Below are 22,813 nucleotides of genomic sequence, written 5' to 3'. Positions count from 1 at the left end.
AATGAAGGAAACCCAATAGCTCCTTATCTCAGACAGACCCCCCCCACCCCCCCAACTCCAAAATCACTCATATACACACACAAACACAGACACACTCACTGGGTCTGACAAGTAGAGGCCCTGTCCCCCATGTCAGGGCCCACGGAGCACCATCCCTGGGGAGGATCCTGCAATCAGACCTCCCTCCTTCAACAAAAACACTCAGACAACACATTTTGTCGTATAATAATAGAAAACCTCTCGAATATTGGCTGCCAGGGAATAGGACAAACCCCACATTATCCCTCCTTTTCATCTTGCTAATCTACAAGCCAATGTCGATGTGATCTTCTTTGTACCCTCTGCTTATTCTAGACCTCCTCCATCTCATCCATAACCAGCTAGACTGAAGCTTGTTTAAACACCGATGACCCTGGTTCTCATACGAATGGCTTCCAGCTGGCACCGAAGGGGAGAGCGGGAGACGTGAAAAGTGGCCCTGACGATTTTGCACACACGGTCACGGTTTGGGACGGTTCCAGTGATGTCCAAAAAAAATAAAAAAACTGTACGCGGCCATTGATGACGACCCCCGCTGGAATGTGAACTGGAGAGAACGGAGCTCATCGTGGGGTTTGACTCAAATTACCTTTTCTTTAACGTCCCCTTGGCTTTCGAACACATCCATCAGCCCGGCTAAAAAATTAGCTGCTAATGGGTTTTTAATGAAACTGTAACAAATGCAGAAAGCCATTACGCCATGATTAAGTCTAGAGAGTAGACTAGAGAAGCAGCCAGACCACAGGATTTCTCACACTCTCAATGAGCAAACAATCTTAATACTACCTTGCTGCTCGGCAATTCACATACAAATACCAAAATATACGACAACACTACGAATATACACTGAACACAAATACTTACACACAAAAGCATGCGTGCAGTCTGCCCAAACTAAACTTAAAGACCCACGCTCTAAAAAAAAAAAAAAGCAGCAGAGCCGTGCAGCTGGAATCCGTGGCATTGGAGGGATTAGAGCCCAGATGAATATCACAACGTGTGACATTGTGAATAATTATCTCAATGAAAACATCTCATTACAAAAATGTGCTCTCTCTCTCGCTCGCTCTACTCCTCTTCGAGGAATTAAATCCACTACTGAGAAAGAGGATCCTCACTTTCACTGCCTTCTGTGCACTGCAGTAATGAAATATTACATGTCCAGAAATGTACACGATGTGCTTCAGTATTTCAACTGGCTGAACTGGTGTGTTCTTTAGCGTTGTTTCTCAGAGCAGATGAGGAAACCAGTGTAAAACCAATGGAACAGAGGAAGGGAAACTTCTCTGAAAAAGCTCAGTTTAAAAGCTCCTTTCATGATTTTTGGAAGTGTTTCTATGAAAAGAATCCAGTAGTGCATATTAAAATGCTGCCATCACTGAACATTGAATAACTGTCTAGAAAATGACAAAGATGGCACAGTTATGAAAGCAGCTTAAACAGGAAGCATCCCTCATGTTGAAATAAAGCTGTTGTGATTCTCAAGTCAGTTTTTCTTTTGTGAAACCACAATATTCAGGATATACTGCATGTTAACCGTCAGTTAAACAAAATACCCTCGATTTGATATGAAAGGGAACCAGTCCATAAAATGATGCATCCCACTCTGGTTTCCATGAAACTCTTGTTATTTTCTGTAGTCAAATAAATGATCTGTAATTGCCGTGTTTCAAAAACCTTCATACTTATATAATTACCGCGACCCCTACACTACTACTTTCGAATCGTTTATTAAAAAAATTAAAATTAAAAAAATAAAAAGCGTGCGAGCATTTTATAATACATTTATATAGCACATTTCATCCCCTGCAAACTGTTACAATAAAAGCAGGTCGGTTACTTTTTTCCAAGCAGAGGGCTACTTTTCTCTCAGAAGCCCAAAAGATAGAACGTGTTCATTAAAGAAGAGGGGGGGGGGGGGGGCAACGCCAAAAAGGAGAATGCACAATTACAAAACTATTTCGCTCCGAAGTGGGAGGAATCACGACAGGTGATGTCATGCCGGAGGGTCCCTGCCAAGAGTGCCTCCACTGTACCCAAGTCAAACTGGCTATGTTTAATATCGGCCTCCAACATGCCCAGAATAACAACGGAGACAAACAGGGATCAGAGTTAGGGACTAGACCCTCCGGCAGCAGCAACGGAGGACTTCTGATGACTCAGTAGAGGTCGATAGATTTCTACAGAAGGATATCATGACGATAGTTTGGAGCAGGAAAAGGCAGATGGCCAATTAATCAGTCAATAACTACTCCAGTCGTTGACTGTATTACAGTTGGATGAATGTTGGACTGAACACCGAAGTCAAAGAAATTAATAAATATCGAACATCAAATTCAAGTTAATTAATAGATAGAACTGGAATTGAGCTACAACCTCACCATAAACAATCTAGGTGAGAGTCTTTGTAAAAGTAGCTGACAGAAGTAAAAACACGTCATAAACCAGTTTTTCCTTCAAGAACATCCGGAAGTATGATTTTTTTTTTTTTTATGGTTGACATTGTTGGAATATGTTCCTTTCATTCACAATGCACTGCTCTGTGGCTTCTGACCGGCCAGCCACGTTGTAATATGCCACTCTTAAAAAACAATTAATGTCGGTGCATATTTCCGGCGGAAGGAGGCTCCCAAAGTGTGCAATTTCATTTCACGAATGGATAAGCTACACATGGCTGGATTATTTTGGAAGAGAGAACACCCAATTGGTAAGTAAGTTAAACGGTTGAATGATTTCTATTCCTCCCTGTCTGCCAGTCCTGTAACGTGGACGAAGAGCCAATGGTGTTGCATCATGAGAGATAACCTTTGTGAGGAGAAATAGTAGTTGTCACGTCATATAAGAAGGTCATACTTTATACTCCTATGGCCAGAATGAATGATGCATTGAAGGTTTTTGGAGTGGAGTGCTTTCTGAAAAACGTATCTCTGATGTAGTCTACGTTGAAAAGTGTAAAACTACCGTCATACATTGCATAGGCAGGCACTTTAAAAATAAATACTTGGCAGGTGTTTGGAGGAAGCATCTGTCAATCACACTCTTTCCAAAAAGCCAGTCGGGAGAAGAGCCGTCAATGCTGCTCTTTGCTCTTCTTTCAATGAGGAAATATTCTCCAATTGTGATGTAACTGATGCTACTGCATCGTGTGTCTCTCTCTCTCTCACACACACACACACACACACACACACACACACACACACAACTAAGCCACACCCACAGCTGCCTGTAGCTCCACACAGGACACGTATTGGTCCGTGCTCTGGATTACCGCACACAAACGCATTACTTGAAGCCCGATAAAAATGGATTTTCGTGGCGATATGTGATCCGGCAATTCTCGCCTAACCTTGTGACGTCGCAAGAATCCAGCTGCCGTGCAAGCTAAGTATTTAACAGTTGTTTAGATTATTAAAACAGGAGTTAATCACATGCAAACAGATATTTCCGCGCCAAAGCAGACCGCATTATGTGTATGGCGCCTCCATGTACGGTTACACGTGACTTCTCTCAAAGCTTAGCTGGAGTGACAGTTTGTAAAATGTTCTATCTAGCTACTAAGAGACAGAAAAAGCTCTGCACATTGTCCCAAGTAAAACAACCTTAACTGTAAAGACTCACAAACCAAGCCTTGCGCTTAGTGCTCTGATAAGAACCTGTCCTACAGCATCTTAGTAACATGTAACAATCAGTGTCACGACTGTCCTCTACTAAATGTGACCTCCACCATGGACCTCCATTCTGTCGTATCGGTTTAAACCCCAAGACATTATCTTATGTCTTAAGATCTAAGTAATACCAGCAGAAACCAATCTTGTGTTTACGGTACAGTAGCTGTTGCTGCTCCAGTTAAAGTGTGCAAAATTCCCCATTAATCCAGTAAATCTCAAAGCCCGTGTATGAAATCGGTTTCTTTGTTACAAAATAGCGGCTTTGTTTGTTATTTCTCCACAACAGTAAGCAGGTCAGCAGTAAGACGTTTCAAAGCACAGCGAGCGCTGAGGTCAGCGTTCTTTCATCCCCCCGCTAACAATGTTGTGTTTTCCACACTTGACGTTCAAACAAAAAAGATTTGAATTCAAAGTTGCTCTAATCCCAAGACTTGACCGAAAGCCAAGAACGAGGCATTCAGACGGACAGGCTGGTGACTGGTTCTGATGTCAGCTCCGTGATGGAATCTGGAACCCAGGCTGAACGTCTAGATCACTGCTGTCTCTTTTTCCTTTCATTGGAGCCCATTGAAACTCTGCCCAGTGACCTCTTGATGTTAACATGCCATGTTCCCGCTGGTGACCTGCAATGCACTTTTAGTATTATTGCACCTGACACTACTTTTGTCTCACTCACGAAAATTAACAAAGTGTGTGTGAAAAAAAGAAAAAGAACAGTGATGGAAACAACGGTTAGAAAACAAAAAATACATAAAAGAGGGAGAGTGTGTGTGTGTGTGGTAGGGGGGGGGGGAACAACAACGACACACAGGGAGAGAATGGGAAAGAGGGAGAAATTGTTCCTCATTTAGATCTGAGAGGCTATGGTCCTTCAGATGTCTCCATCAGCTAACCACAAGCCCAGGCTGAGCATGTGAGGCATGCTGCTTATGCTGGCAGAGCTACCCCCTAATGCTAATAACTGCAATGTGTTAGCTACAATAAAACACTCCACGCAGACCCCTGACACACACACACACACACACACTCACTCTCTCTCTCTCACACAAAAAAAAGCCCACACATCTTAGTTGAGTCCACTAGGACACACATGGGGGAATTCCCATACACTTTTATCTAACCTGTTAATTTCTAATCCAAATATTAACTAGTCCCCAGTTAGATATATAATGTAGTTAAATTCATTCAAGCATTGCTTATTTCCTACATGAAATAAAGTAATGACCTTAACAAATGGTAAAGGAGCATCCTAGAGAGATATTTCGACCTTATTTTGACAAGTTGCTGAAAAACTAGCGGCCAGGACCTGATTTTAACATAAACTGCCATTCATCTGTCGAGAACTGAACCATCCACTTTCCGAGCTACGCCCGCTTCTTCATACACAATATTAAGTACATCATACAAGACATAAGCACCCCTTGAACGATGTAAGCGCCATCCTCCAGGACCGGCGCTCGCAGTGGCTGAGGCTACTCGGACAACTTAATTGCACATGTGAGGTGCAGCTGGAAGGCATGCGCTGCAGAGGCCTAAGTGTTCTTGGAGAGTATCAATGTTCTGAAACCAGCAAGATAGAATAAATCAAACAGGGAGAAATGGGAGAGGACTTTCCGTCAGTGTTGAGAAATACCAAAGCCATATTGCAGGAGGTTTTCGAGCACGCAAGCGGAATGCAGCGGGCCTCGTGTTTGCATAGCTTTTCATACACCGGGTTCCAGAGCAACTGAGGTGCTGTCATCATTCATCAGCTTACTTGAGAGATGGAAAACTGTCAACCTTACTTTGGAAAAAAGAAATCATTTCAATTTCGTCCTCGGAGCCGTGACCAAGTTCTTGACCATGGATCCCAGGTCTCCTCTTGTCTTCATCAGCGTAATGAAAGAAGACATTTTTCAACTCTTACCTTAAATTTGAATGACAAACCAATAAAACAAGAGGCCTGCCCCTGGCCAACAGCCAGAAAATAAAATGTCTTAAAAAAAAAAAAGGTTCAAATATAGTTTGAAAATTAACATTTTGTATGTCTGTAACAGCTGCTTTTTACTCCTGTCTGAGTATATAATGTCTGTAGTGTTACTAATCTTGAACGACTCAACACATAGTTGTGAGACAGAACAGATTGCAAAGTTGTATTTGGTTTTAACAAGTAGCCGGGGATTAACCCTTTGTTGGTTTGGCTTGTTGAAAAGGTTTCACATCTTTCCCATTAAAATGATGTTAGAAATCCGTATCATGCAAAGCTGAAAGACAACATTTGAGTATTCTTCTCTAAAGGGAATGTGTGAAATATAATAATAATAAAGTGTAGAAAACCCTGAGGTCAAACTTATATGCCACGGCTTAAAAATCTCAAGCCTTGCTTCCAACTTTTCAGACATTAATACCAGTTTTATGAAATACGAATATGATTTGACCTCAGACTCGTACTTAATATCTCTGTTATGCTGCTTCTCAAACAATCAGCATCCCAATATCTCTGCTCTCTGTTCTCGTCAACTGGAAAGTATTCGTCAAAAACGTTTTTTTATGAAAGATCAGGAGCACAGGAGATCATTTTCTTTATCACGTTGGTCATTTTAAACAAACAATATGGCCAATGTCAAGCCAAGGCGATGCGCTCATTCAAGATCTACATGTTTATTATCTTTTCAGCTAACCATATGCCTTCTCCACACAATCCCCTTCTCTTCCCTCCTCGGCATGGAGAGTGACACGTTGTGCAATTATTCATATTACATTCTTCTTCCCTTAGCCACACATTACAGGCCAAGATAAAAGCAAAGACCAGCGGGTGGAATATTACTCATGTAACAACACACAACAAAGAGCGGGGGAGCTACTTCTGTATCTGCTTTAGGAATCATTCATGTGTTATGATCGAGCTGAAGTTAGTATTGGAAATTAAACAGATTTACACTTCACCACATTGCTTGCTACTGATTGGCTCGGCATTGCATGCAAGATTTTGTTCGGTTAACATTGCCTGCCTTAAAATGGCGTCATCATTTCTAAAGTAAGAGTGAAATTATTCAAAAAGGAGTGAGGGTCTGCTAAATGGAGCACACACACTCACTCTGAGACATAAAACACAGACCACCCACAGTTTGTGTAACATGGAGTTATACAAGCCCACCTTTCTCCTCTGAGAAATTACACACAGAGGCACTCAGTTACCGTGTTACTCCGTTTTGTCACTTTCTCTCAAAACTAAATTATATATATATATATATATATATATATATATATATACACACCCATCGCTATAAATGTGGTTATATGATAGTCATAATGATAAATGATAAATGACCAAAATTTGGTTGCGTTATTCCCCAAAAGAACTAAACGAAGGAAACTAATGAAAGTCTGTTGTGTCACAACAGACTTTAAAGCAACATAAAGTGGTAAACGTGCTCCCTAATTTAATGCAACATCTCCCTGTAGTGTCTGTTTAGATTTAAAAGCACGTGCTGTTCCTAATTGCGACACATTATCTCCCCAGAACGTCTGTCCAAAGAAAGCACTAATAAAGCAAACATTAGCCCTAATTGCGAGGTAATCACTTCCCAGACTGCAATATCACCGGGAGCAACCGGCAAGTAATGCGCTCCATTGAGGGATTGCTGTAGTCCGGATGGCCTGAGAGCAGGGATTAAATAGTGGAGCGGCAGCATCCTGCCCAGAGTGTATTGATCACTACTTGACTCACTGGGCGCAGGAAGCCATTGGGCTTAATTCCCCCTCCACCCCCCACCCCCCGCCCGACAGCTTTCCTGTGTCTGAAGAGCCGAAGTAACCTCATCCCCAACAAGAAAACCCGAAACTTCATCAAACCTCAAAGACGAAGCAGAGGAACGCTGAGGGTTGTGCAGCGTTTTGCTGACTCACAGGGCAACAACACACTTGTGCATTGCCTTCTGCAGATGCTTCAGATCAGTCCGGAATGCTCAACGGAGACCGGTGCAATGGGTCCATACATGTTGAGACCTTGATTGAGGGGACAGACACGGTACAGCACAGTGAATTACATGACTGGTTTTGTTTCCTAGGAACATGTTTTGTTGGAAAACATAGATTTGGCTTGTATGACGCACTGTATGACGCTCGACTTTCTTTTGTTCTTAAACAGACTTGCTGACCAGAAAGTGACAGCGCCATAACAACATCGACGCCTTCCCTCTATTGAAGAATCCTGTCACCCAGTGGGTTCGTCTGAGGCTATCCCAACAACGACATCTCTGGTCATCGTCTCCTCCCCGCTGTGGTCAGATCCAGTCTCACCTGGAATATCCCCAAATCTGGCCAATATAAGACAAAATGTTGATATTATGCACACCCCATCCGTATAGAATACAAAACAAGAGACAGTTGTTGGGAAAAAATCTGCCCCAGGTTCATAGAACAAACAATGCATATGAGATGTCACGCTAATTTGACATAAAAGGCCTGATCAACTATAAACTTTCTTGAGGTTTCTTCTTCATAGCCATCGAAATACTGCCATTTTATGAAAAAATCTAATCAAATATACGGAAACCAGCGCACAGACCCTTTCAGAAGCACTCCCAAGCACATGCACTTTGACGTTCAGTCCACTTCTGTCGCTCTACGGTTGTCTTTGTCTCTCATCAGAGAACTGGCGTTCGCTTCCAACCAGCCTGAGGAATCTACTTAATGTGCCAACATTACTGCATCTTTTTTTTATTATTTACAGTAAGAGACAGTTTTGTTCCCGCTTCGGGGTTTTGGATTCAAGGAAAGTGGATTCTCCGAAGCGCCCTGTCCTGCCCCCTCTGTCTCTTCAGTCCTGAAGACAAGGCCCCGCTGAGCTGATGATCAGACGGATTTATGCTGCAATCTCTGTAAGCCATTTGCTCCCTTTGCGAGCCGGAGAATCAAAGGCAAGATTTCCGGATGGCATTGGGACAGAGATTATCCAGTTTGTGCTATCTGATTGCAAACTTCCACGAGGCTGTTTTCTTTTACTTGTTTAACTTCTTCCTTTGTGTTTGCTTGACTTGTGAAAGAAGAGCTGCACAGGCACAAATTGACTGTCTCTCATTATGCCAGAAGAGACTGGCTGACAGTGAAGGCACATTCCATTGAATGTGTCATTTTTTTAAACTTGATGACACTTCTGAAGAATATAGTCCTCATGTTTTGTCATCGTCAGTTAAGAGCATGTCCGCACATGACTCAACTCAATTGAACCCAGTAAAAAGTAACGCATAACGACAACATTCCACAACGACAAACCTAACACAGAAGCTGGGAACAGACCAGACGTCCCAGGTGTCCCATTCAGTGCACTGGGTGGCAAATGCACATGTTGAAGCAGTAGCATCAACAACCATCGACCAGGTCACAATGTTTTTTGGATTGTTTGACATTAAAAGGTGATGTATTATATCTATAGACTTCTGGAAACCAAAGAAGTAACCAACAACCTTGGGAAGGGCTGGCCGATATTGAGAAAATACCAAATACCTCGATGTTAATATTGAGACAATTGGTGCTTTTACAAGATATTTACAAAATCCGTGTTTTTATAAATAATCAGCAGTATCGGATATACAAGTAGTTGATTTAAAGACTAAGTGGGTAAAGGTAAGCAGTCTGCTAAGTTCAGAAAGGTGCATCACATTTCTGTAATGCAGCCTTTTAAACCAGAAAAAAAAGCCACCGAGGCCAAATTACCATAAGACGATAATCGATATATTGTCCAGCCGTATCTTGGGTTTTTATCAGAAGGGGGTTCCCTAATTCACATGTATTACGCATTATTTGGGAGAAATGAGGTCTGGTGGTGTAAAGCCCTAAAATAGTTTGGAAGGAATCTAGCAGAAGAAAGGGCTAAATGCCAAACCAACAAGTCTCAGAGGCACCTCCCCAAATCATCTTGAGGCAATGCATCAATCAGAACCTCCACATCAGTGGCAAATGCACTCAGCGGCCATAAAACTTCCAGATCAAGCAGCGAGCCGAGCCAAAACCAGAAAGGCTCTCCTCGGTAAACCCAAGCCCTTATCTTTGTCTCGTAAAAAAAACTAAAGAGTGCCTGAGAGTGTTATGATCCACTGTAACTGCTGTCCAGCACAGTACCTCTCTGTCTTTGCTGATCACACCTCATCATCAACATCTGGAGCAGTTTACATAGATATCACACCAATGTTAGCTGTTAGGTCTTTCATTAAGGCCGGAGTTCCATCTTGCCTATTTCTGTTACTGCTACAACTCGCCACAAATACAAGAACAAAACTTCTACAAACAGTCGCGCAATAAATTATATCTAAGGCTTTATCAATCTCCTCCTTATAGGGGGAAGCTTGCAGGCAGGGATGCTTTCAATCAAATGCTCAGTATTGCATCACAAACCAGCTCGAATCCACCACATGCGAGCTGAAAGCATTCAAATGACAACCGCCTAATGAAAAAAATGACCAAATATAGAAAGAAACAGTCCCGCATGGGAGTAATTTGGTGTGAAGCTGGTAAAACTGGAGATTGCTGCTAACTCCTTCCATGAGATTTCCATAGGGAGAAGACGATGGGGAGACCTTATGGGTTCTATTAATAACTGCAGGTTCCATAGGAGGCTCTGTGTATGGAAAGACAGATTTTTAAAAAGCATTGTTTTATCCTGTGCCGCTCTTGACATTTTCAGATTGCTTTTTAATTTAGAACGGGCTTAGATCAAACAGTTCACTCATATCGAGTAACTCAAAAGGGGCCACATCGAGTGTGTCTTTGCACAAGAGGAAATAAGTTGAAGTTGACTACTACAAAACCCTTTCATCCCCATGACCAATCTCCTGTTACATACATTGAGCGCTTAGGCATAGACCACGGCTTAGTCTAATTTCACGTGGAGATGTCCACAATAATTATTCGACTCATACAAGAACTACGATTATTTACATTTTTGGACTTAGAAACTGAGACGGGATAGAACAAATACAAGGGCATAAATGATCTACATGAACAATAGATCTGACAACGAAACAAAAGTGGTAGTGATTTGATTTGAACAGTGTCTAATCTTCAAACAATGCGGGCAGCGGCAACACAATCACTTTCTAAGCCTTCTTCAGAGCGCCGTGTCACTTTAGGACATAACAAGGCACATATGAAACCTAATGGATTTTGTTCATAAATGGCATCCAGTTTGTAAAATTCGTCAAAAACAAGTTTACAACATTTTTTTCAATTACTCTACTTTATGCGCTACAAGTCCTCATTACAGCTCATTTAAAGCAATTACACTGTCAGCAGGAGCTGTAATCTCCAACTGCTGCTAAACGCCCAAATTTCCACATTTGCTGGAAACTATAATTGTGAGCTGCTCTTGGTGCTTTGCAGATGGGCCCTATTGAGCAATCTGAATATCCTTAATATTACCCAGTTCCTCTCAAAGGGGAAGCACGAACATAAAAAGAAAGGTCCAAATAATTCCGGTCAAATTACATAGCCCTTAATGAACTTCAAAAGACGTACGGATGTTTTCACAGGCCAGCGCTCAGGCTTTAACAGTAATTAGGAAAACAAACCGTATAAATGATATCATTTATCATTTCCACACTTTGGCCGCATGAGGCCCACCGCAAAGTTCCCGTCTCTACTGGACAAAAGAAACAGCAGTAATTTTACTGAATTTGAAATGTACGATTTTCCATACACAGATCAGATTTTTTTTCAAATCCTGTGGGCCATCACCCAAATTACTTGAGGGCTTCAGGGAGAACTGTCATGGCCTGGGCTTTTACATACACCTATGCCAAACTCCCTGCAACCCTGCTGGAATCTGATTAAAACTGGACCAGGGCCTGACATGCACATGAACAGGATATCTAACCTCCAGAGAAATATAATCTCGTTTCTGGGAGACTAATGTGACAAAGGCCAACAGACCCTTTTCCTCAATCAAGGGAATTCTCTCTCTGGGCTGACCAAAGTGGAGAAAGTGCCACCACAGAGATGACATGGGGAAACGTTATGATGTCAAAAGTGTAGTAAAGATTCAACTAAAGTCACCAAAATACACAAAGCTAAAGCATAGAAGTAAACTGGCAGCATTTCCTTGGCTAAAGAACAGTAGTCAGCCTCCTGCCTCCCACTCATAGGAGAGAAGTTTAGCGGCTCATTTAAATTCCACATGCTAGAAGGACTTCTGCTGTAAGTCTGGCTTTGCCCCAAATGATGTCTCACGGGTGTACATACCACTGAATAATTTGTCCAAACGTCCTTTGCAATTCCCCCCAAATCTTCTCTTGACTGAAAGCCTTTTTACAAAACATCTGTAACAAATAGTTGTTTTGAGACTAGATGCATTACACCAGTACTGGTACCGGTGACCTAAAGCTGTGTAAGAAGCATAAAAAACAAGTTTCAATTTCCATCGAACTGAAACCTGATCGCATGAGCAGTAGCCACCTGCATAGTATGATATTTACCATTAGTTCTGGGCAGCTCAGGCTCATGTGTTACAAATCTTTTTTGCCGCAGTCTATATAATTAGCTGTAATTGACTTCCCTAGAAATGTGTTTCTTCTGGGACATCTGGCCCTGAAACTCCCAAGCTTCTCATAAAGGCCCAGCGCCGAGCTACACTTTCAATTTTGCAAACTGCATGGGTGGCAAAGGCCGGACCAGGCTCTTCTGCAAAAGAAAAAGCTCAGAAGAAATGACTTTCATAGGACACACTTATCTAAATAAGTTTAATTCATCTAAATACAATAATATAAACATTTCTTTTGGGATAACATTTCTTACCGACAATTTACAAAGACAACATCTCACTCTTGTTGCTTTAAGGTGCTCTGGTTTTTTTTCTTCTTCTTGTAAACAAAAAAAAAGTTTCTGTTTATATTCTGTGTCAATCACCAAAACGCATTGTGTGTATTCTTAGAGGTCTTGCAAACGTGCTGAATGCATTTTTCCTCCCAATAAAACATTTGCAAAGCTGAGGATGTTTGATCCCTGTGTGCTAGCCAGCAGTTGTTAGTGCGTTGTTGCATAAGACGCTGGTAAAGGTGGTCCAAAGGCAAAAGCTACGGGGTACCTTTAATCAGCCTAATTTGATAGAGATTATGAACAATCTAAAGTTTCTTTATGAATCTTGACAAGCACTGGTCACAGCTTGGAGACAATGTTGAGTACCCTGAAAATGTCTAGTCACTGAAGCCGTCGCTCTTTTTGAGAGACAGATGTGGTGAGGGAGAGTACCGTGTCTTCCTGAAAGGAAATCATATTGGCAACGTACAACCAACCATTCTTAAATAACAAAGAGGGAAAACAAGAGCTAATAAGCTGATATCCATCAGTTTAAAAATAAAAGGCAGATACATTCGCAATAGGTCAATTCTGGTAGTATGGATGACAACACGCTTTTTCATCCCCAAATTCTGAAATCTGCTCCTCGTTGCAGACTCACATTACAGCGCTCGCTAATGTACTTTGGAAAATGTAGATTATGGAGTTCACAGTTTTAAAAAGGGCAGGAATTCATAATTGTCCTCAACTGGGCTGTAATTTACTTGCTTCTTGTGTATTTGTTTGCTTCTCTTTTGGTTTTCAATGCCAATGTGCATGGATAATAAAGACCAAGTCACTTAGTTGTGTCAGACGAACAACATTTCAAGCCCCGCCCTTTAAAGTGGTTACGCTGTGTCATTAGCAAGTGTGGCTGCAGGAAAAGAGCCCATAACAAACTCTCCCAACTTATAATACCAAAACTCATATTCTCACTTTGATGCTTGAATGGGGGGTAATTGTCTGTCATCATGCCAGCTCATTACAGATGTAAACCTTTGAATCAGAGTTGCCAGGCCCGACACAATAGGCCTCATACAGAAAGCAATTTATGAACTAATTTACTCCTATGTTGGTTTGTGCCCACAATTTGTTCTTACTTTGTTACTCCCTATTGATTTTCCATGATTAATCAGCGTTTTCTTTGTTTTTTGCTTTTCTCTTAAGTAAAGCGGTGGAGATCATCCTTACCAAGATAAGAACATAACATCTTGTTTTCAGAGTTCACAAAGTGTTTTTCCAATGCAAGTAAACATACGTTTTCAATTTAAGAAACATGAGCAAACGCAAGAACGTCGCCACATGAGGCCCGATGTGTCCTACTGGGCCAAATAAGCACACTAGTCAAAACCCCAAGCCAACTTGAAGTATGGGTAACTTGGAAAAATGGGACATAAACCAATACTGGAGAGGATTTGCGAAACAACTAGTTAAAAATGGTAATAACAATACTTTTTTTTTTTAAAAGAGCGTATGGTATTCCAATTATCTTGATTACTTTCATGTAACTGATGCAAAAATTCAAGACCACATAACTGTAACTAAAACATTGAGCACTTAAATTACGATCCAACATAAGCTGAAAATGAAATTAATAGGTTGTAGTTTCTTTTTGTGGGATTTTTCCACTAAGTCATGATAATAGCGTGCCAAACCCTTTTGTGGAATCGAGGATAACGTGTTGGTCATGCCAGTGGAGAACTAACCTGGGCTCCATCCCTCAGCTTGAGGATGCACTCCATCGTGTTGATGGTAATGACGACAGCCTCCGAGCCCAGCTTGGTCCAGGGTACGTGGATACGCAGCTCATGGATGTGACCGCTCATGAATGTAAAGGGCAGCTTCAACTCCTGTAAATAAGCAAATATTAAGATGAAAACATAAGATAGCAATGAGTCTGCGGTTAAAATAAACTGTACTCTAGTATTACATCTGCAATTCAGCCAGCATTGTGAGGACATGTGGGGATGTAACCACAGAGGCGTCCAGAACATTTGGAACCTTCATCCATCCATCCATCTATTTTCTAAACCGTTCTTTAAGCAATAAGGTCCTCGAGGTGGGACTGTATCGTACAATAATGTGTTGTTAGGCAAACCCTAGAACAGGACATTATTGACGATACAGTCCTGCCTCGAGGACCTTATTGCTTTTATAATACGGTTGCCAGCGACATTATAAATAGTAAGCTGCCTTTCAGCACAAAATAGTTGATAGCCACCAAACGTTGTGTATCTCATTTCAGTAGCCGAGAGAAAATAGTCCCCGTGTGTGGGGCTGTTGCTATGCAACAGACAAACAGCATTGGAAACATTACGTTTGTTAGGCTAGCTAGATATCGCACCATCTCATTCATTCACATTGCTCATTTTATAAAAGTTTCCATTAAAATAACAAAAATGACAATACACTTGCTACTACACTTTGTTCATGTTGATTTGGATATCTCCATTACTTGTGCATCCTGTGACGCTTGAAATGACAACTAACGGCGGCGCAAAATCTACCTGTTATTTTGAGTGCGCACTGATATGGAACGCTCAGATAAATGTAAACAGGCGTACGGGACTTTATGGCTGAATAAAGTACACCCCGCGACTCCCTCTCAACCAATCAGAATGCTTGATTTCATCTACCCGTATTATAATTGACAACGAGAGGATAGTAAAAACAACAGCTACAGATTACATATTGGTCACGCTTTAAACAAAATCTGTCAGATTTTGTCATAGACGGACAAATTTCTGCTCTGCATCTTGAACTACTCTGTGTGAGAACGAGTACCATGAAACCAGACTGCCGACACACAAGCTGTACATGCCTTCTCTGAAAGTTTAAGCCAGAAAAACTAATAACCAAACATATTGCTAAAGAAAAAAGCTGTAACAGATTTCCAGTGTGTCTGCTTGATAACCCCAACAACGTTTCACAACAAAATAAATCCCTCTTTATATTAAGCACATGATCTCTAAATGCACATTTCAAGCAAGGTACCGTTCAACTGAAATGCAATAAAACAAAGGAAAAGAGGAGGATAATTGCCAAGGTTTTGACATAGCATTACACATCAAACTCGGAACACGATTCCCACTGTCAGTTGGCCGAAAGCTGCTTCCAATAACAACTCTGTTGGGTTAGGTAGTGTTTTGGTCTGCTCTTCAGAAGCCGTCAGAACCCACTCAAGAGAAAAGAGAGGCGGATTGATCTAATCCAGACATTACATGTGTAAAAACGAACACTGTGTCAAAATAACATATGTGGGTAAATCTCTCAAACTCCTCCATAATAACAAAATGACAGTAAAGATACTGTGTTCCTGCCTGGCTGAACGGTGTTGATTCTTTTTGTTGTAACTATGTGTATACTTTACTAAATATGTGTGTGGCTTACATGCTTACTCTCCATTGTTGTTACTCTGGTTTATATGTTCGAAGTGAAACAACTTAGATTCTGAATTTAATGTAAAGATGTTGTGCAATGTTAGCACCGTCATGTTTATACGCTCAGGTGCTTTGTTTATCCAGATAGCAAAATGCTAAAATTACTCATTCTATAAGGCTAAGAGATCCTCTCTTAGCCTTATTATTATTATAGTATTATTATTATTATTATCATAGTTATTATTATAGTATTATTATTATTATTATTATTATTATCATACAGTTACAGAATGAATGGCTAGGATAGCCATTAATACTGTATGACAGTATGATAATAATAATAATAATAATAATAATAATAAAAACAAAAGTGCAACAACCTATAAATATCATTACAAAAACAACAGAGGTATGACCAAACAAAACTTAAATCATTTGTTGTAAATATTATATAAAAATTTTAGAAAGCTAATATAACTTCAATGCCTTAATTATTATAAATACATAGACAGACCGATGGTAATCTAAGAACCTGTGGGCCTCAACAATATGTACCACTAATTATGCATGAACACAGAACCCCTTGAGTTATTTTTTTCTGTGTGTGCCATTACATAAGAAAATACAATATGTGTCATCCCATAAGTCTTGTCTTCGAGTCTGTAAGTTCAAGACAGCAAAGAACACATCCATGATACAGTACCTGTTCCAGCACATCCAGCTTCAGGTCCAGCTTGCTGAGCACCACATCTCCTCCCCAGAGAGACAGCTGCAGGTCAGATGGCTTCAGATTCTTAATGTACTTGTTCACATAGCTCATCAGGAGCGGTGTGACATAGGACTCCAACATCTTGTCCTCGTCCTGAACACACATCAAACAGACACTGTTAAGTCATCCAACATTATGTGTATTTATACATTACAGTATTTGTGTATTAAATCTCCTTTCACCAATATATATACCAATATTCTTTTTTTTAAACATGACTGCTTCTGAAGCCTACACAACAGAACAGACCATTTTAAGAGCAGATATTGTATACCTCATAGCACGAGAGCACATGTGAAGTTAATAACATTTGTTATGACTGCATTCCATTCAAGTGTGCCAGCTCCGAGACAGCAGAGCTGTGCATGTCTGCTCACTGGCCAGGCTCAAATGGAATGGAGCCACCATTCATAATATTAAACCACACCTGCACGTTTCCTGCTATGAACAAGACAAAATATAAATGTCAAAAAAATTCCTATTAATGTTGTTATTGTTGCTTTTTGCTCCAGACTCAAGAGGACAAAAATAGACTCTGGACACCCTTAAAAAGTAACTGAAATACCCATTTGTTTAGGCTTCCTGTGTGTGTGTGTGTGTGTGTGTGTGTGTGTGTGTGTGTGTGTGTGTGTATGTGTGTGTGTTTGTGTGTGTGTGAATAGCATATTTCTTTATGCCTGACTTTTATTTGCTTTTGCTTGTCTTTAATTATGAAATGCATTGTTACGTCTGGTCCTGAAAGGTGCAACACAAGCAATGCTACTTACTTTTTGGCTTACCCTATCCTATCATGCAAGGGTCATAATTATGATAATTGTGATTATATGTATACAGGTAGGCTGAATGTGGTCATGCAGAGCTGATACCTCACGTTACACACACACACACACACACACACACACACACACACACACACACACACACACACACACACACACACACACACACACACACACACACACACACACACACACACACACACACACAGAGAACAAGCATTATGCTAGCATATGTTACAGGTCAAGGATTTACTATCGTTCTTCTTTCCTTAAATGTCACTGGTTCTACTTGGAAGTGGCTTGGTTTTAATTCAAACGAGTGCCTGAATGAGCCTGCTTACTAATGAGACTTCACTCCTTGTGCACGCGACTAGAGGAGCACGACATTACTATTTAGAGACTCCATTTCCAAATGGATAACAAAGTAACTAAATATAACTTGCTGTTATAAATACAGCGGTGTCGCGTTAACTTACTGCGGAGTAGTTAGCCTGCCATTCTAGCTAGAGCTACACACCAGAGTACCAGAGCAGAGAAGCTAAGCTAGCTAGCTGTTGAGAAGAAGTCACCCTAACTTCGTTTGGCTGGCTGAAACGTGTAGCCACGGGTACATTTCCGGAACACCCTACTTACTTGACACCCGCTTGTATCCTGCAGCTATTTATTGAGTTTTACGTTTAATATAACATATTTATCTTGGTGACTGACGTTAGCCACATCGGACAACGGTTTCAGCCCAAACGTCATCAGTAAACACCAACGCGGCTTCCGTATGCCTGGTGTTGCATTTAGGGCTATTGGAAATTTGCGTTTCGCCGTTCAGTGCACAACTATTTATTCTTATACCATATACCTTTGTATCTACAGTCTATGTCTACCACCTAAGAAAAAGTGGCAATAAAATAGGGCACTATACATTTCCTGTGATGTATCCCTGGATGGAATGTGATATTTGGAGCACTAATTTCACAGGCTAAAAAGAAAATCGCAGTAAAAAGAAACTAAACATCAAGCAAATACATAATGCGCATTGTCCGTTTCTAAATCTGTTATTGTAGCACCAGGTACCACGTGGCCATTTGGTTGAAACACAAAAATCAGCACATAGTTGGTGTTTTAAAGTTACTTTTGCATCAAAATTTCGGATCAACCCAATTCACCATCTGGATTTACGAGGATCATAGGAAGGCATCATACGTGCAATTTTCGTCATCGTTTTCGCCCGCCCCTCGCCCTTACATGGCCATTGAAGCACACCTTTGCAGAGAGAGTAGATGTTTACATTATCGGCAAGCTGCACCTGAATTACGTCAATATGAAGAACACTTTGTCTTTAAAAACGAAGGATTATTTTTTAAATATGTCTGACAATGAAATTGGTTTAATTTCATGTACAGAGACTCTCTTCTTTCAGATACTGACACCGAGACGTATGCAAAAGTCAATGAAAGGGAATCCTGAAGGCTATAGCATATAGGGATCTATGCATTTCGGTCACACGTGTGTCCTGCCTGGTTTCTGAAGAGTTTATTATGGGGCTGATCTAATTTTAAATAGGCCATGAGATGACGTTATTATAATGTAAATATACAACTCGAGGCTCACTGAAATGTACAGACTGGAATAAATAAATACAGCCGAGTGCGGTGTCAAATTATTAAAAAAAAAAAATTAAAAAAAAAAACTATATTTAGGGTATTTTGTTGTTTCAACACCATGAATGAACTTGGAATGATTAAAAAAAAGGACAAATATTGGACAAATATATATAATACTGGAGTTAAAGATTACAGCGTATCTTCACTATCAAACTCATTTCAGCGGCCACTATCTTCATTTGACTTCGTCCTATCTGTATCTTCGCACTTTTTGTTTATGCATGTTGTGCTGCTTCATATACCTCTACGTTGTGCATTCCACTACTTTGAAAGCTTTACATGGTTACTTTACAGATGCAGGATTTAAATACCAAATATTCATCGCAATCAAATAATAAATCACGATGCAATATTATGAATGAGGTACTCAGCTGTTAAATCAGACACACCTTTCGCTTCAAATGGATGTTAATGTCTCCGTAATTCTAATGAAATTAGCATTAAATGAGTCTACGTTTACGCATTATAAATATATATATATATATATTTATAATGCGTCCTTGTACTTTTGGTACTTTTGGTACTTTAATAAGTGTATTTTGATGCTAACACTTTTGTGTCATTGATTATTTTTTTGTTCTCCTTCTATGTTTACACTGTGGCTCAAGTGAAAGATATGAGTATAGCCGTTTCTTCCTGGCTGAGGGAAGGCTAGGGCTGAAGGAAGGCTACACTGACGGGCCCCCTGTCAGTCATAACGCTTCCTGCGTGCACAGCCCAGCACATCGGCCGCTCGTGGATGAGCTGTCTGTCCACCGTGTGGGACAGTGTGTATACTTGCAGTATAATCGCGCATGCACTCCCCGTTACCGTCATTACTCTGAAGTCATCCATTCAGCCCGAGATGAGAGAGAAAGTAGGCCTTACTTGATAAGTGGAATTCAGTTTATTGGTCAACTATAATCAGGTCATACCAACGACAGGCTTATACGCTGCACTTTAAGTCTGAATGCAAAGCCAATACATAAAACCAGGGGGAGCTTGTTCGCCTGTTGTGCTTAGTGTGATCATCGTGAACAGATCAAAAATAATTGTGGTTATCCATTTCCATTATAAGGCTAGCCGGTGCATTTGAGTTATTACTGAATAATCGGTTACCTATCAGGTATTGTCTCGACTAATTGAAATAAAAACGAATTAAAAAAAGTGAAAGACCCGTAGGCCTATTTGTTAAAACATGCACTAACATTTAGTTCACTTGTGGCGATGGATTTATTTGTATTCCACATGCTACATCAGTTACTCACTGCCACTGCGTCAGCATTACACATTGAGGTCACATTTAGGCTTCAGGATCTGAATTGATTTAATATAAAACTGTAATCACATTATTTAGCCACAAGACGATACATATTTAAATTAAATGAGAGCAAATATCTCAATTATTTGCACCAAAAAAAACAACCGAGCGTTTTTTGTTATTACCATTATCATATTTCTTATCACATTTGTATTGTTATTAATATTATAATTACTGCGTGTTCATTACCGGATGGCAATTTATTTTCCTGTATTTGAGCTTGCTGGAGACGTTGCACGTTGTTGCCTTTCCATTTCGGAAATGATTAGAAGTGTAATAAACTGCGTCTTAGTTAAAGGTTTTACATGATTTGTTGTTACTGAAACCACTTCTTCCTGACCCGATTTTATTGTTGTTAAAAAATAACAAATTAAAGCAATTAATCGCGCTGTCAGGTGAAAATCTGTTTTTTTTTTAAACGCGTCTCCGGTAGCCAAACATGACGAATGAAATCATGAAACAACAGGCCTGAAGGCCAAGTAACACAGACAGAGAGAGAGAGAGAGAGAGAGAGAGAAAAATATGAGGAGGGAGTCTCACTTTGTCTTCACCGAATTATCAAATATGGTATATGATAGATCATTTAATTCTGCCACAGATCTTAACTCTGATAATATTCAAGCGCATTTTTTTTATCCGACAGTGGCCGATCAAAGGTGAGTTGGAGGAAATCCAAAATCTGGGAATTTCTACATTGACACAAACATAAACCTGCATGTTTAGGCATGCCATCCCGAGCGCTCACCATTTACCCGTGGACCTGCTTCCTAAAATATGCTGTGCAATAATAATAATAATATTAATGATCAGAATCATATTAATAATAATAATAAAAAATAAAGAACACATTTCATCAGTGATTAACTATCTAAAAAAAGGCCCACATTTAAACTTCTCAAGTGGCATTGATGTTGTACATGAATGAATACAACTAGGCTGAAGTATAGTCTGAGACATGGTCTCAAAACAATCAGTTTTCTTTCTTTTTGTTTGTTTGTATAAGTGATTAATTACCCCCCCCCCCCCCCCCCCCCCCCCCCCCGCCCACACACACACACACACACACACACACACACACACACACACAAACACACCAAACAACAACAACAACCTTGCTAGGCCACGTCTCATCTCATTGCTTTAGATGACTCATTTCTGCCGCTTTGCACGTTAATTATGATATCAGAGGTGATGCCGATAAACATGTGAGATATGGGCTACTATAATGCGGCTAATATAAGACTAATCAGCCCTCTGAATATTGAGGATAATAACGGAGCTCGATAATAAAAACAAGTTTGACTAATAATCGTGATATGATTATCGTGTTATCGATATAATATGGTTGTTTAATATACACTATCAATTATCACACATGATTCTGGATTGTGATGACTTCCCTGTCTGCAAGTCTTGCCCTTAAAGACACGCCATGCTCCCATGGCTGCCAACGGATCTCTAGTCCCCTATAAAAAGTCTGCCTCACTAAGCTCTGCTGTAAACATAGACACATTTAAATACCGGTTCGTGTTATTGCATCATGATATATTTTTTGTTATCATGAAATAAAGACAAGAGCACATGCGATATATCATGGAAATATTTATTTCTAAAATACAATTTAACATACTTTAAACTTATGACTGTTTTTTGACACCTTTATCATTCAAGGTCAGGAAGAAAGAAAAAAATAGACACAAAAAAAGCAACAGTATGTACATGGTCTTGATATTTACAGGTGGATATGAAAAGCTGGACATGCATGCCGTGCGGCTCCGCTGCTCGTCCCACTTGAGATGCAACCAAATCTCCACTCCAGTAAACGTGTCCTCATTTGGAGAATGTCTTTCGGACAAAAACAGTCGCGGACTTGTCTTCCTGCAGGGGGTTTGGTTTTTTTTCTTCTTTTTTCTCTTCTTCTTTTTGTATGTGTCCATTGTTTTTGTTTGTTTGTTGTTGTTGTTGTCGTTTTTTAGTTTGTGTTAGTCTGTCCAGGCCTAGTAGTCCTGTGGCGGGCTGTGCGTCAAACTGTGCCGTCGCAAGTCACAGTTGCGCCGAAACACCTTTCCGCAGCGGCCACAGCTGTAGGGCTTGATGTCTGTATGGGTGAGAAGGTGAGTTTTCAGGTTACTTCTCTGATTAAAGGTTCTTCCGCATGTGGGGCATTTGTGGGGGGACTCCTGTTTAGATTTAAAGCAAGCAAAGGATTATTCCCTTTAATTGTATAGAACGTCTAGAAATTGTAGCTTTTCATTCATCTGAATAAATCCACTATTTATTGCGTCAGTTGTCACTCAAATCGTCACATGAATTGTATCTGACTTTCTTTTTTTTTTGGATTTGGTAATTGGCCAAAACATGCAGTTGCTGTATGCATGCAGCACACATAACTTTATCGTGTGAATTATGAGC

General features: G+C 40.3%; 2 protein-coding genes across 3 annotated transcripts in view; both read right to left on the bottom strand.

Moving 5' to 3' along the window:
• LOC117727940 (vacuolar protein sorting-associated protein 13B-like) overlaps positions 1 to 18,210 on the bottom strand; it is a 305,167-nt gene extending 286,957 nt beyond the window's left edge. Inside the window, exons 1-3 of the mRNA XM_034528491.1 lie at positions 18,077 to 18,210; positions 16,599 to 16,757; positions 14,222 to 14,365 (exon numbers count right to left, since the gene is read on the bottom strand). Of these exons, the coding sequence (XP_034384382.1) occupies positions 14,222 to 14,365; positions 16,599 to 16,745 (291 nt within the window). The 5' untranslated portion in view covers positions 16,746 to 16,757; positions 18,077 to 18,210. The remainder of the gene's footprint in view (positions 1 to 14,221; positions 14,366 to 16,598; positions 16,758 to 18,076) is intronic.
• Positions 18,211 to 22,371: 4,161 nt separating this feature from the next.
• Positions 22,372 to 22,813, bottom strand: part of osr2 (odd-skipped related transciption factor 2) — a 4,034-nt gene continuing 3,592 nt past the window's right edge. Inside the window, exon 4 of one of the 2 annotated variants that reach the window (XM_034528969.1) lies at positions 22,372 to 22,581. In XM_034528969.1, coding sequence (XP_034384860.1) covers positions 22,399 to 22,581 — 183 coding nt within the window. In that variant the 3' untranslated portion in view covers positions 22,372 to 22,398. The remainder of the gene's footprint in view (positions 22,582 to 22,813) is intronic. The other variant, XM_034528967.1, reaches the window with a different exon arrangement.

This window comes from Cyclopterus lumpus, chromosome 25, assembly GCF_009769545.1.
Source record: "Cyclopterus lumpus isolate fCycLum1 chromosome 25, fCycLum1.pri, whole genome shotgun sequence".
NCBI lineage: Eukaryota > Metazoa > Chordata > Actinopteri > Perciformes > Cyclopteridae > Cyclopterus > Cyclopterus lumpus.
The sequence above is the reverse complement of the archived record's forward strand: the minus strand, read 5'-3'. Positions and strand labels throughout refer to the sequence as shown.